The sequence below is a fragment of the Euphorbia lathyris genome, chromosome 5, assembly GCF_963576675.1.
Source record: "Euphorbia lathyris chromosome 5, ddEupLath1.1, whole genome shotgun sequence".
NCBI lineage: Eukaryota > Viridiplantae > Streptophyta > Magnoliopsida > Malpighiales > Euphorbiaceae > Euphorbia > Euphorbia lathyris.
In genome coordinates this window covers 80,488,754-80,502,484 of record NC_088914.1, presented here as the reverse complement: position 1 = coordinate 80,502,484, position 13,731 = coordinate 80,488,754, and the positions used below count along the sequence as shown (strand labels likewise).

The window sequence follows — 13,731 nt, the reverse complement described above, 5'->3', positions numbered from 1 at the left end:
TTATTATCAGAAGAGTTTAAAAAAACAATGGCAGAAAGCAAAAATGGGAAGCACTTTGTTCTAGTCCATGGTGCAGGAGGAGGAAGTTGGGTATGGTACAAGGTGAAGCAACGGTTAGAGGCGGCCGGGCACCGCGTGACGGTGGTAGACCTGGCTGCATCAGGCCAACATCCAAAGGCATTCCATGAGGTTCATACATTCAAAGAGTATAATGAACCGTTGATGGAAGTAATGAGTTTGTTAGAAGAAAATGAAAAGATAATATTAGTTGGTCATAGCTTAGGTGGTATCAATTTGGCTCTTGCCATGGAAATATATCCACAAAATATTTCTGCTGCTGTTTTTGTTACCGCTGTTTTACCTGATACTTTACATCATCCGTCTTATATTTTTGAAAAGGTACGTACCTAAATATCAATTTACAGCATACGTTGAATTTCATTTTGTTTCAATATGAAGCAAAAGTAATTAATTTTGATTATTGTTTCTTTTGGAAAAGTTGATCGAGATTTCACCAAAAGATATAGGAGTTGATAATCAATTTTCATGGGAAGAAACCATAAATGGACCCATAATGTGGGTACATTTTGGTCCCAAATATTTGGCTTCCAAGATCTATAATTTAAGCCCTGCCGAGGTACTTACTTTTATTTTTTAAAATTTTAAATTTATTATTATTATTATTTGAATTTTTTACTCATTAATTAATTAATTTCATAATTGAAGGATCTTGAGCTAGGGAAAATTTTATACAGACCAGCATCATTTTTCGTAGCAGATTTAGCTAAGACAAAGAAGTTTACTGATGAAAAATATGGATCAGTGAATCGAGTTTATATTGTATGCGACAACGACAATATTGTAACAGAGGATTTCCAACGTTGGACCATCGAGTTCAGTGGGATTAAAGATGTGATTGAGATCAACGGCTCTGATCATATGCCAATGACTTCCAAGCCTCACGAACTATGCCATCATCTTATAGAGGTAGCTAACAAGTACACTTGAAAACATATCCCATTTGGTTGGATAAATTTGGTCATGTCAAATAAAGTTAAGGCTTTACTTTAATTAGCTCGAACTAAATTTTTCTGTTTCAGAATCTGTTACTGAAGTTAAATCCGTTACAGATTTTCAATAGAATTACAGACAAAATTATATATTTGCTGATGTAAATATATTTTTCTTCTAATTTCTCACTAATATCAACAAACAGAAGATCTATCTTCTGTGACCCTTTATCCCTTTGTCACTGTGTATGCTTAGGATTATAAACAGGTGAGATTGAGGGATGGAAAATGATTTCCTTCCGTGAATATTTCAAGGAATCTCTATCAAGGGCCGATTATGAAATTTTGAGTTCTTTGTACAAAAAGTAAGAAAGACGTTTTAAGGTATGCGCAACAAATACTATCCACGAGATAAATATAGTATATCCTTACCACTATGACATCAAACATATATACTACTAATAATCTATATTTACAAAACCCACAAATTTAGATTTGGTGTATAGATCAAACACATAAATTTATAAAATCCGATTAATCTAACATTATATCGGATAATTTATATAAATTCAGAAGTATTTATCTCCAATTTCCAAGAAGTAAGAAGCTAGTTCTTGAGGTTTAGAAAACATGACCATGTGATCAGAGTCCGAGATTAGCTTAAATTCGTGTGGAGGATTGTTTTCAACCATCCATTTCTGCTCTTCACAATTTTCTTCATCACAAATTATGAAAAATCGAAGCACTGATCCATGTCTTTCCTTAGTGAACACCATTATTTCATCATTAGCTTCTGTATTATTGTATATAGGGACAGGTCTCACCAACAATTTTCCTAATTCCAAATCCTGCAATATGATTAATAAATGGAATTAACAGATAATAAGATTATGATGATAATGATAATAATAATAATAATAATAAACATCCTAATTAATTAATTAATTAAATAAAACTCGATAAACATGATTTTAAATAAAAAAAACATTTAGCAATGATTAAAAAAAAACATTTAGCAAAATAAGCAAACATCAAATGAGGATAAGAAAAAAATTTATATTAATATAAAAGCAGTCCGGCCGGGCTGAGTTCAATCCGACCTGTATCAATATAATGGTACACATTTTTTATTTATTGTGGAACTCCTTTGTTAAAAGTTAATTGTAAGTATCAAACTCATCTAGAAAAAAATATGTCTAACTTTCATTTGCACCTAACATTTTCTATAACTCCAAACAAAAAAAATTTATGTAACATATGATTGTAAGAAAAAAAGTATAATACTGTTTTCGTTTTTAAATTTGGTTTATAAAGTGCGATTGATCCTTTAAATTTGAAGAATTCTTTGGCAGCCCCTTAAAGAACTTGCTAATACATTTGAATTTGTTGGTATCTTATCTTGTTCAATTACATGGATTTAAAAAGTTAATTTGACAATTTAAGAAAGTTCAAAAAGCTAATAAAACACTCTACAAAATTCAAGCCAAACCAATCGTATCTTTATTGTCAGATACTAATATCAATTGAACCTTTAACTATCAGCATAACATGGTATCAGAGTCTTGATAAACGGTTTAATTATTGACAATTAAATTGCAGAATACAATAATACAAGTCTGTATTGTGCAAGCTTCAAATCTAGTAAGCATTTGTATCTAGTGGGCATTCGTGTGTGTACGGATGTATGTCAAAATCGAGCATTTATAAGGTTACATGACGTGCATATTTATTAATATTTATTAAGCCTGTTATTTTCTTTCTAAATAAGGAAAGATAACCTATTATAATGCAAATTGCAATGTCAATACTCAATAGTAGGTTAGAAGTATCACTGTATCAAGCTGTTTCAGCCAAGCCCATGATTAATGAACAAAAGAAGAAAATTAGAAACAGTGTACATTTCCCAAACATAATTATGAGTGTATTTAGCTAAATTAACATTAAATTAGTGTTAATTTAAAAAAGGAAGATACCTCAGGTGGAGATAAGCGGTATAATCTCGAAGCCATCTGCTTAGGGCCGAGGAGTGTTGCCGTCGGAGGATTGTCAGGTCCATTGCCAAAAATGAACTGAGGGTCCTCTGTTTCAGAATAGATCTTGAATCTTTCCGCATACTGTATATACATATTATTAAAAGTGCTATCAGATCAGATCAGAATCCTATTTGAAATGAAGTTAACAAATCGGGAAAAAGAAGAAGTTGGATGAGTTAATACCTTTGCATCAATGGACTTGTAACTCAGATCGGAACCAGGCATCCCAGCTGCGACAAATACTGCGGCTGATATTTTCTCAGGGAACTTTTCCATGGCGATAGAAATTCCATATCCACACATGCTATGCGCAACTAAAATCACTCTCTCTTCTTCTGGAAGATTCTCCATGAATTCAAGCAACGGCTCATAGAAATCGGAAAAGGATCGGAGCTCCTCCAATTTCTTCAGATTCACACCTGAAGCTGCCATATCCAGAGCCGAAACTTTGTGGCCCGCCGATTTTAGACGAGGTGAAACCTTGTACCAGCACCAAGCTCCATGACAGGCTCCATGGATTAGCACGAAGTGTCTCTGTCCTCCACCACTCTGCATTTCCTTTCTTTGGTATGAATTGCAAATTCCCCGAATTCATCAAGATTAGAATAAAGATAAGATTTGGTTAAATTGTAATTATTCAAAAGTTGGGGCAAGTGAAAAATCGTCATTTGATTAATTACTATTTGGTAAAAATGAAAATGAGTTAATCTTCATGGATTGAAATTTATGGAACAATTTTTTTTTTTTTTACAAAGACATACATTTTGTGGCGTACATGTTATTCAAACTGGACCAGTAAAAAAAAAACCGAAAAAACAAAATGTTAAGGGTTATAAATTTAACCGCAATTTAAATTCGATATTCAAATTTTTTTTGTAAAATATAATATTTTATTCATTATAACTTCATTCAAATGTTAATAAAAAATTATAAAAACAAAATTAAAATTATCAAATATGATGGATTAAAAATATAATAAAAATTTTACCTTCTCACTGAGTAAAGGATTTAGCCTATGGGTCTTTCATTTATAGAAGTCTCTTGCCCAAATCATCGAGTCCTTGAAGGTTCAGGGTCTGTTAGTGGTTAGCTCATGGGAAAACTCTTTTTTCTTTTTTTTTTATCTGAATGGTTCCCCGTTTTATTTTTCTATATAGTGTTTGAGTTTCTTTCTCGTATTAGACCAAGTAGTTGAGATCTACATGATTTTGCTTTTGAGGATGGATGTTATGAAGCGGCCGATAAAAAATATTGACATTTGCTTAAAGTTGATGATCATTTCGGTGTCGAGAATCTCATACCAATAGGATATATCACCTTTTAGAGTAGTGGAGAATATGCGGCACATCATAGTGTCTGTTGCCATGGTGGTGTCCATGGCTCTCCTGGAGTTTTTAATAGGGTACTTGAACTCTCAGGGCATAATGGATATAAAAATTAAAAACATATAAAATATATATTTATAAAAACTAAATTGATACATCATTATTAATATTATAACATATAAATATAATAAAATAAGAGGTATTATATTTATATATTCAACATAAATATAATTTAGTAGATTTATAATTTTTTTTATTTGATAGAAAAGGAAGGCTCAAGGCTCAGAGGAAAAGAAGAAGAAGAAAAAGAACAGAAAAGAACTAAATTATGATCGCACGTGACGACTTTGTATGGAGTCGTTTCTATCTTCAGAAAGAATGACTTGAAGGCCTGTATGAGGCATACTAAACTCATAGTGGTCTAGAGAGCAAGAACCTGCGAAGTTCACCAACCAGTCCACAATTCGGTTACCTTCTTTATAGTTGTGAACAAAAATAATATTCCAATCCGTTCGTTGAAGCTCCTTTAGCAGACATGAATGGGGGTGATGAGCTTAAACCTCACCAGCTATGAGTTGAAGACTAGCCTGAGAATCGATTTCTACCACAACCTGTCTAAAACCCCTCTCCCATACATATTAAAAAATAAAATAATATTTATATAATACTTATATTTTTTTTTTTGATAATTATATAATACTTATATTAAGGAAGGAGAAAGAGACACATAGAATTACTCATGTAACTTCAATTTACTCAGGTAATATGACGCAGCAATTAACAATGTACATAACCTAAATTCCTTTTTTTTTTCTTTCTGTAAAAAAATAAAATGCACTAGTGTTCAAGCATGATAAATGTGGGTTTCTTGCCAGGTCGGGAGTCGACCAATGGTGTGCGTGTCATGGCCTGTAAGGAAAAGCATAGTGAAACTTATATAAAATATTCTTTTTTTCTTGGATAAATTACATCTATGGCTATTGAACTTTATCCATTTTAACATTATAGCCACTTGGTAACCAGTGGTGAATTTCTGATCAGCTTCCTTCTCTATAGAGGCGTCGTTGGGTTCGACGGGGGAAGCTCCGAAGCCAAAATCAGTATGGAAAAAAGGAGAATAAACTATATTGACAAGGTAGAGTTTAAGGAAGAGAATGAATGTGTACCTCAATAGTTTGGGGTGCAAGCTATTTATAGTCATGTGATCGTAACTCCCAGTAACCAGAAAGTCTCCATTAATGTCTCGTTAATGGCGGTTACGGATCTCCTTTAAGTGTGGCCGTTAGCTCATTAACGGTCCATTAATTGTCTTTATGGGGAATCGGCTCAACCGCTCGCCAGGCAGATCGAGACAGGCTGGCGGGTCTCACGTAGGTTTGACTACGGATCTCGTGTGGCAGAGTCTAGGTGATCCGCCACTCGGATGACTTGCTTGATACGCCATTGCTTCCTTGGCGCTCCCAATACGGGGTCGTTTTGGTAAATATCCTTTTTGATCCCTTGGATAATATCCCGATGTTATCACCACTAAACTTCAATTCTTAACGATATTGTTACTGAATTTTACACTTTTTAACACAGGTGACCACTCAACGCTTCAAAACGACCGTGTAAATAAAAAATTCGAAAAGTTAATGATATTCTAAGAAACTTTGATTCTTGAAAATTTCCGTTTTGAGTTCGTGTTGATTGGTTCGGAGAGAGAGTGAATTTTTAGAGAGAAAAAGTTTCAAAATACGTGATTTTGGAAAATAAAAAATGTGGTTTCACGGTAAATATCGTTATAAACAACTTTAATTTTTGAATATTTTCATTTTGAGGTCGTTAACGGCCATTTTGAGAAGTTAGATAAAGTTGAGTCATCATTAGTATTAAAAAGTGTAAAGTTAAATGGTTATACCATTAAGAATTAAAGTTCACTGATAATAATGTTAAAATGGATAAAGAGTTCAGTAACCATGGATGTACTTTAATTTGATTTTTTTTCTTACTCTTCCCTCTTTTGCACTTTCCATGAGTGTTATGATCTCATTCTCATTTTATTTGCTCATTAATTTTTGGTTGGTTGACATTTGAGTACCATGAACACATAGTTTATGAAAAGGGTCTCCCATTAGTGACTTATTGGAATGGCGGTAATGCGAGCCAAATTGACTTCTTCCTAGTAAAGAGTGTTTGGAGAAAGAGTTATATTGATTGTAAGGTGATCTCTGGTGAGACTACGACAACCTAACATAGAGTAGTGGTGCTTGATTTTCGAAGTAGGAGATGTATAAGAAAATGAACACCACAAGTGGAGACTAAGATTAAATGGTGAAAACTGCAAGGGGAGAATCAACAAAAAATTGTGGATGAGATGACCACAAAAGATATTTGGACTTGTAATATGGATTTAGATATAGATTTGATATGGACTAAGATGGAGCATAGTATAAGGGAAGTAGCGAAGGAAGTTCTAGGTGAATCTAAAGGTAGCATGCCACCGGGTAAGGACACATCTTGGTGGACAGAAGAAGTACAACAAGCAGTAAAGAGTAAGTGAGAATCCTATAAAATATTGGGGAAATACATGAGTGATGAGAACTACGAAAAGTACAAAGAGGCTAAAAGGGAAGCAAAGAATGTCATACGAGATGCTAGAGCAAGATGAATCGGGATCTGTATACAAAATTGGATACGAAGGAAGGGAAAAGAGACATATATAGAATTGATCGGATGAGAGATAGAAAGACGTGAGATCTCGGAAAAGTTAAATGTGTGAAGGATGTGGACCAAAAAGTCCTAATTGGAGATAAGGATATCAAGGAACGATGGAGGTTCTATTTTGATGACTTATTTAATGGAGATCGCGGACAAGATATTAGAGATATAAGTATCTCTCACGCTATGATAAATCATGACTGCATGCGGAGACCCCAACACCCAATAATTAGGTCTGCTACATTATCTCTCTACTTTAATACTCTCTCTCTCTCTCTCTCTTAGTTACCGATTTGATCGTCAGAGTGTTCTTACGGACCGTTCCCAACGCATGGACGATAAAGGCTTCCGAGATCACCTGATAACCTACATCTCCAATACTAAATAGCTCAAATTACTCATTTAGGTCTAAAGTTATTTCTAATTATAAATTTAACCTAAATAAATATGAATATACCAATATTAAAAAAAAAGGCATATATCAAAAGCCCATGAACTTGTTTCAAAAATCCGATTGACCTTCTGAACTTATAAAATGTCCTATTAACTCTCTTAACTAATAACTTAGTTAAAGTATCCCATTGGGCAGCTAAATTTCTATAAAGTGACTTATTGGCCTCTTGAACTTGCTTACGGTGATCTATTAGCTTCATGAATTATTTAAAAAGATATACATTTCAATTTCAACAAATCTGTCAAAAAAAAAAAAAAAATCAAAATCTAAAAAATGAAGGTTTATAAATTGTCAAAACAAACTAATTTTCTATTTTTTTATATACCTTCATTTTTTTACAGATTTAGAGGTCACTCTAAACAAGTTTACTAACAAAACACTGTACAGTAAAACCTCTATAAATTAATACTCGATAAATTAATAAACTCTTTAAAATAATAATTTTTTCTGGTCCCGACTTGGGCCAGTTCAAAAAATTATCAATTTTAATAAATTAATAAGATAATAATTTTCTGGAACAACCCCTTATAAATACATTGTATTATTACCTCTATAAATTAATAATTTCTCAAATACATATGCGAAATATATATAAATATACATACTTGGGATAATTTAGCAAAATATGAATCTATAGTATTTTGTTTATTCTTGAAATTTAAATCTAATTGAATTTCATCTCTAACTATTCTTAGTGTATTCAAAAGTTCTGGTGTATCTTTGTCAAATTGTAACAAAAAATTGTAAAGAGTGGATAATGCTATAATTGCTTCTTTTTTTGTGACTCGTTTCAAAGGTACCGAATCATCATCAGTTTTATTCTCAATTGAATTTTGCATAACGCTCGTCACAATTTCTTCTAAACTTTGGACTTATGAGCATTCATTGTTTTCACCTGGATAGTCCAATATTTGATTGATATTCATTTGATTGGGATAACCAAGCTGACCAATCATTCCCTCAAGTTTATGAATGTCTTCTTTAGGATTGCTTTCTCTAAATTCGTTGTAATAAAGTCATTCCCTGTACGAAGTTTGCAATGTTTAAAACATTTAATAATTTAAAATTTATTTTTAAAAAAATTTAAAATCACTCTATAAATTAATAATTATTAATTTACCGATTAATTAATATTTTTATAAATTAATAAAATTTTATGGTTCCAATTACTATATATTTTCAAGGGCCAATATTTTTTTTCTTTTTGCAAGTTGACCATCACTGATCTATAAAAAAAACAATAATAATAGTAATAGATTAAACAGAAACAGTAAGTTAAATATTGCATTGCGACATCCACATCATATTTATGCATGCTATCTGGCTCCAACTAGAGCACACAAAAATCCAAAGAAAACAGGGACAAATATATATTTTTATAATATATTATATATCCACCTACAATTTCTTCTTATGTTTCTAAACCAATTCTTATTCTTTCCAACCTCATGTAATCTGGATTTGGACCCACTTGAACTGAACTCCCACTACTAAGTTTAAATTGCACAAACTTTTATTTCCCCCACTCGCTCCATTTTCTTAAAAGCTGTGCGATTTGGCCCATCAGACAAATTAAATTGCTCAGAAAATGACCCTCTTTCAAATAATAATAAAAAAATACTCGAGAAGCATACGTGGCAGTAACTTCAATGTACTATGCATAGCAAACGCATGGACCTCACCTACACAATAAATTAATTAACGAAATTCTCGGAGTTCCTGTACGGTGAGGTCTATTTTGAGTGATGGTGTTCCCTTCCTTTCCTTCCATTTATGACCGTTTGTTCATGAGAATCGCATACTTGGGGTTTGAATTTGCACCCTAGTTTTTTAGTTAGTGATCCTCTCCATCCACGTGGAGGTGGTGGGCTATCCTTATCAATCTTCTCGATTACTTTTTTCATTGTGGAACATTCCTTTTCCAGCTGATGCACCCGCGTCCTCATGCTATCCATGTCTAGTCGAAGTACCTGATTTTCCCTCACTGCCGATCGCCACGTATTGCTGTTTTCCGGTGCCCCCGCCTCCGCTGCCGCCGTGATTGCTCCCTCATTCTCTAGTTCTTCGTGTTCAAGTCTCAGCATCGACGGCCTTGCTGGATCATGCTCCGCTGCTATCAGAGTTCCGGCGATTGCGTGGCGGAGTTGTAATTGTTCGAAAAACAAAACTTGAACCACCGCGCGCAGCGGAAGCCGCTCGTTCTGTGCAGCATGGGTGCACGCTTCTAATGTAAGCTTTTGGCAGTCCATTACTCCACAAATCTTTTCTCGTTCCGCCTCTGCTATCCATGGGTGCGCCTTTAAGGATAATGAAACAGTTAAATTAATTAATGAAATGATTGCAGATTTTGAAAACGAGTGCGGTCTATTTTTACCTTGAGATAGACGTCGACGGCTCTGTACAGACCATCATCGAAAAGTCTAGCTTGCTCCGGCAAAGAGATCGCCAGATTGAAGAATTTATCAGGTTTCAGATTTGCATCGGAGGCAATCTCAGCTAGATAACCGTCGATAAGTTTGCCGACGAGCATTAACGTTGGTGATCTCACATTGTGATCGTCCTCCTCTGTTTCAATTCCGTCTGAATTCCTATCTCCGACTCCATCCATGAAGTAGCCTAAGATTCTCTCCAAGCAATCAACATCATATAAAGTCTCGTTAAGATATGAATAGCTAGGAATCAATAGATCGTCTAGTGTAGCTTGCTCTAGCTGTGATCCAATCTTCTTCTCTAGAGCAGAACGACATGATTCAGATGCGTTTAATATGTTTGCCGTTCTCAGTAAACCGAAGAGAAACCGTGTCGCCGTTGAAGATCTGGAACTCTTCTGCAACGGAAGATTCGAAATAATAGTCTCTAATACCTGTCTCTGCTCGCTCTCTGAAGCAATGGAGGAAGACGAAGATGGCTTCCTGTTCAATCTCGATATGCCGGGAATGTGTTTCTTGGCGTAGTGCATTAAGCAGCTCTCAACAATCTCTGGACTCAGATCTCGCTCTCGCATAGCAAGAATCACTCGATCAAACAATGGCAACTTCAAAATCGCCAAATGTTCGAACCATGAATCCGCATTAGCACCTCCACATCCAGCGGCGGCGATAGCAGCAGCAGTGGCCGACGCTGCTCCCTTTCTTCGCACCGCCGATTCAATTCCATTCCATAAGGCCTGATTGGATGTACTTCTGGTTTCGTGCAATCCATCGCTAACTGGCCAGCCAAATATAGCCGGATCGGCGGAGGAAGCTCTGGAAGCAACGGAATTGATGCATCGCTGTTCAATGCCTAGGGTTTCAGCCAGAGGCATTACTTTCTCACATGACTTCAATGCCTTAATAGACTCCTTGAGACTCTTGAGTACAGATTGGGAAAGAAACCGCTCCGTCTTAGAGATCAAATTATCTTCACAATACTCGTCGGTCATCTCAAGAAACTCACCGGCACAACGAAGGGGTACGACGGTGGAAGAGGTGAGGTCGACCTTAACACCGTAACAGAACTTGGCAGCCATCTCAAAAGCCTCCGAACCGCCCGGGAAATCAGGAAGAGAAATCTGACAGTGAAGTTCCTCGATTTCATCTCTTTCAGGTTCTGACTCTTCTCCATCTTCTTCGTCTTCTCTTTCTCTTACTGCATTAGATATCTGGTTCGTCTCTTGCTCTGCTATTAGTTGGTGAAGCTTTCTACTTCTTGATATTAAAGGAAACTGAATCAAACCCATAAACAAACAAAACACAGAAAAAATGAAAACTCTGAGTCAGGAATAAGTCATAGAAGAATGTTCATAGGATTTTAGGCTGACCTTGTGAAGATGAAAGTTCATATCATCCACCTCTATAACAATGTCACTTGGTAACCCAGTAGTGCAAAACCTACAAGAAAGAAAAACAAAAGATCTCACACAATATTCTCTTTGCTTAAGAACATAAAAGTACTTTAGGGTTTGTCTAACCATGCTTGCCCCTTTGAACTAGACTTCTCAGCTGCCATTTCCCTCTGAAACGAAATATGTTCACTTTAATCAGAGATAAGCAAGATCCATGGAGTACAGTGAAAGAACAAAGGAGAAGGCTTTAATATTCTTTAGTGTGGAAGGTTTAAATCAACTTGTCACAAAAATAAAGTGCTTCTGGTACAGTGTTTCTTGCTTGTTTAATGAGAAAATAGGTTGGGTTCCAAATATAAACTCAAAAACGGACAAATAATTAGAAAGCTTGAACAGATTTCGGAAAAGGAGATCAGCCCATTATTTCCTTTTACCTAATTTTCTCTTACTTTCTCTTAGTCTTTTGGAAGAATTTTTCTGCTTAAAAGACCATCATTACTACCTCCTAGGAGTAATAAACACATTCCTTCTTCTTGCTTGCTTTTTCCGCAAATTATGGGATTAATTTTTTAATTACAGTTTATGTTGTGTGGGTATTATTGTGGGCTAAATCAAAATCCCTAGTCCAAGTACATGTTGATCCATTATAACTTGTACCTGCCTTTATAAATTAATCAAGATTAGGTGGGGCAAACAATTACAGAGGTCAAGAATTAATATTTTATCTTAGATTTCAAATCAATGTTTGAAGCATGTCTTCTTACCGTTTTAACAGCCTTGCATCCGTAATCTTTTTGTTGAAACATTCATATCATAGCTAATGCGACAAAAAGATAATGATGATTGGGCAATAGTGTTGTTTTTTTGGATTTTTGTTTTGTGGAAAATTTCTTAAGTAAGATTGGATTAAAGGGTGTTTGGTAGCTCTTTTTTATGTTCATGTTTGCCTTTTTATTTTAAAAGGACGAGTTTGAGATGTTTGATTAGTGACATCTTGTTTACCTTTTAACCTTAAAAAGTAGGTAAAACGAATGGATCCTAAGTTTTTTTAGAGCCTAGCATTCTTGTTTAGATTATCGGAGTACAGATCAGTGTTTAAAATACCAGTTGTTTCGGACCATTCTCCTTGATCCATTTCATCTCAAGAGAAAACCCTTCAAGAAAACATACCCTTATTATCAAAGAAGCAGGTCCAGGATCCGAATCGCCTCATTTATATCACCGTCAAGTAAAATTGTACTTCCATCGAACTAGGGATGGTAATGGGTACAATATCCTCGAGTACCCGTTACCCGGTACCCGTTACCCATCATAACTCTTTTATATATTAAAAATATTATTGTTTTTTAGATATAAAATGTGAAATTTGAACCGCATCCTTTAGTTCTTCAACCATTGAGTAATACCACCGAACTATTTTATTCTTATTGATTAAGGTTCAATTTGTTCAACTTTTCGATGGATGATTTATTAAATTTATACTTTCTTAATTTGTAATATTTTTTATTTAATTTATTGATTCTTAACAGGTAAGCGTACCCGCGGGTATCCAGGAATTAAATAGGATGGGTATAAGATGCAAAAGTATATCTGTTAGGGTAATGGGATCGGTACGAGTAATTAAAAAATAAACGGGTAAAGGTTTGAAATTGACACTACCCGTTGCCATCCCTACATTACTCTCTCTTTTGGAGGATATCTATTTCAGACATCATCGCCTCATTTACATCATCGCCAAAACCAAGGGTAAAATCGTATTTTCACATGCAATTTCAATCTATATAAGAGTTAACTCTCTCCCTCTTTTTACCATGAGCTCATCATTCACTTTCTTTTTATATCTCTAACTATTGATTTTGGTATCGGAGTTTACACTTAAACCTTCTCTAGCGCAAGTCAACATTGAGAAGTTAAATCGAACATAACATTTAATACGATGATGCAGACCCTACCTTACAACCTTCAGACCTCGACGAACATTCCCGAATAGGAAACTTGAACCCAATAATATGGAAAGAAAACTGCCAGCAAGCACAAGACAACAAGAACGCCTTCCTTGATAGAAGAACTCAAAATCCCACATTTTCGACGGATGGGGAAAAAGAGACTGCTGGTCCCTTATAACGTAACAAGTTAGTTCCAAGGGGGGGGGGAATAGGAACTATTTAAAATTTTAGTACGTTAAGGCTGACTTCTTTTTCTTTGAAAAAGGATTACACAGCACGCTGAGTTAATTAAGACACTAGCTTAGTCAACTGGTGACTAAGTCAGCTTCTTTCTTTGAGTCAGGAGATAGCACTTGAGTCTATTCCTGAACTCAGATACTCAATGCACACAACTCAACGTAACCTCTTTACTTGGTCAGTTTTGTTTAAGCAAGCAATAT

At 34.9% G+C, this 13,731-nt stretch overlaps 3 protein-coding genes across 3 annotated transcripts; 1 reads left to right on the top strand and 2 right to left on the bottom strand.

Annotated features, from left to right (window-relative positions):
• On the top strand, positions 1-1,033 carry LOC136229087 (salicylic acid-binding protein 2-like). Its single transcript, XM_066017653.1, has 3 exons — positions 1-399; positions 500-637; positions 727-1,033. The coding sequence occupies exons 1-3, from the start codon at positions 28-30 to the stop codon at positions 1,006-1,008; spliced, it is 792 nt and encodes a 263-aa protein (XP_065873725.1). The 5' UTR covers positions 1-27; the 3' UTR covers positions 1,009-1,033.
• Positions 1,034-1,447: 414 nt separating this feature from the next.
• LOC136229086 (methyl jasmonate esterase 1-like) lies at positions 1,448-3,642 on the bottom strand. Its single transcript, XM_066017652.1, has 3 exons — positions 3,227-3,642; positions 2,984-3,124; positions 1,448-1,858 (listed from the first exon to the last, which is right to left on the bottom strand). Exons 1-3 carry the CDS (start codon positions 3,596-3,598, stop codon positions 1,580-1,582), a joined length of 792 nt encoding a protein of 263 aa, XP_065873724.1. The 5' UTR covers positions 3,599-3,642; the 3' UTR covers positions 1,448-1,579.
• A 5,146-nt stretch (positions 3,643-8,788) lies between these two features.
• On the bottom strand, positions 8,789-11,850 carry LOC136229085 (BTB/POZ domain-containing protein At5g66560). Its single transcript, XM_066017651.1, has 4 exons — positions 11,472-11,850; positions 11,322-11,391; positions 9,897-11,225; positions 8,789-9,819 (listed from the first exon to the last, which is right to left on the bottom strand). Exons 1-4 carry the CDS (start codon positions 11,507-11,509, stop codon positions 9,256-9,258), a joined length of 2,001 nt encoding a protein of 666 aa, XP_065873723.1. The 5' UTR covers positions 11,510-11,850; the 3' UTR covers positions 8,789-9,255.
• Positions 11,851-13,731: the final 1,881 nt, after the last annotated feature.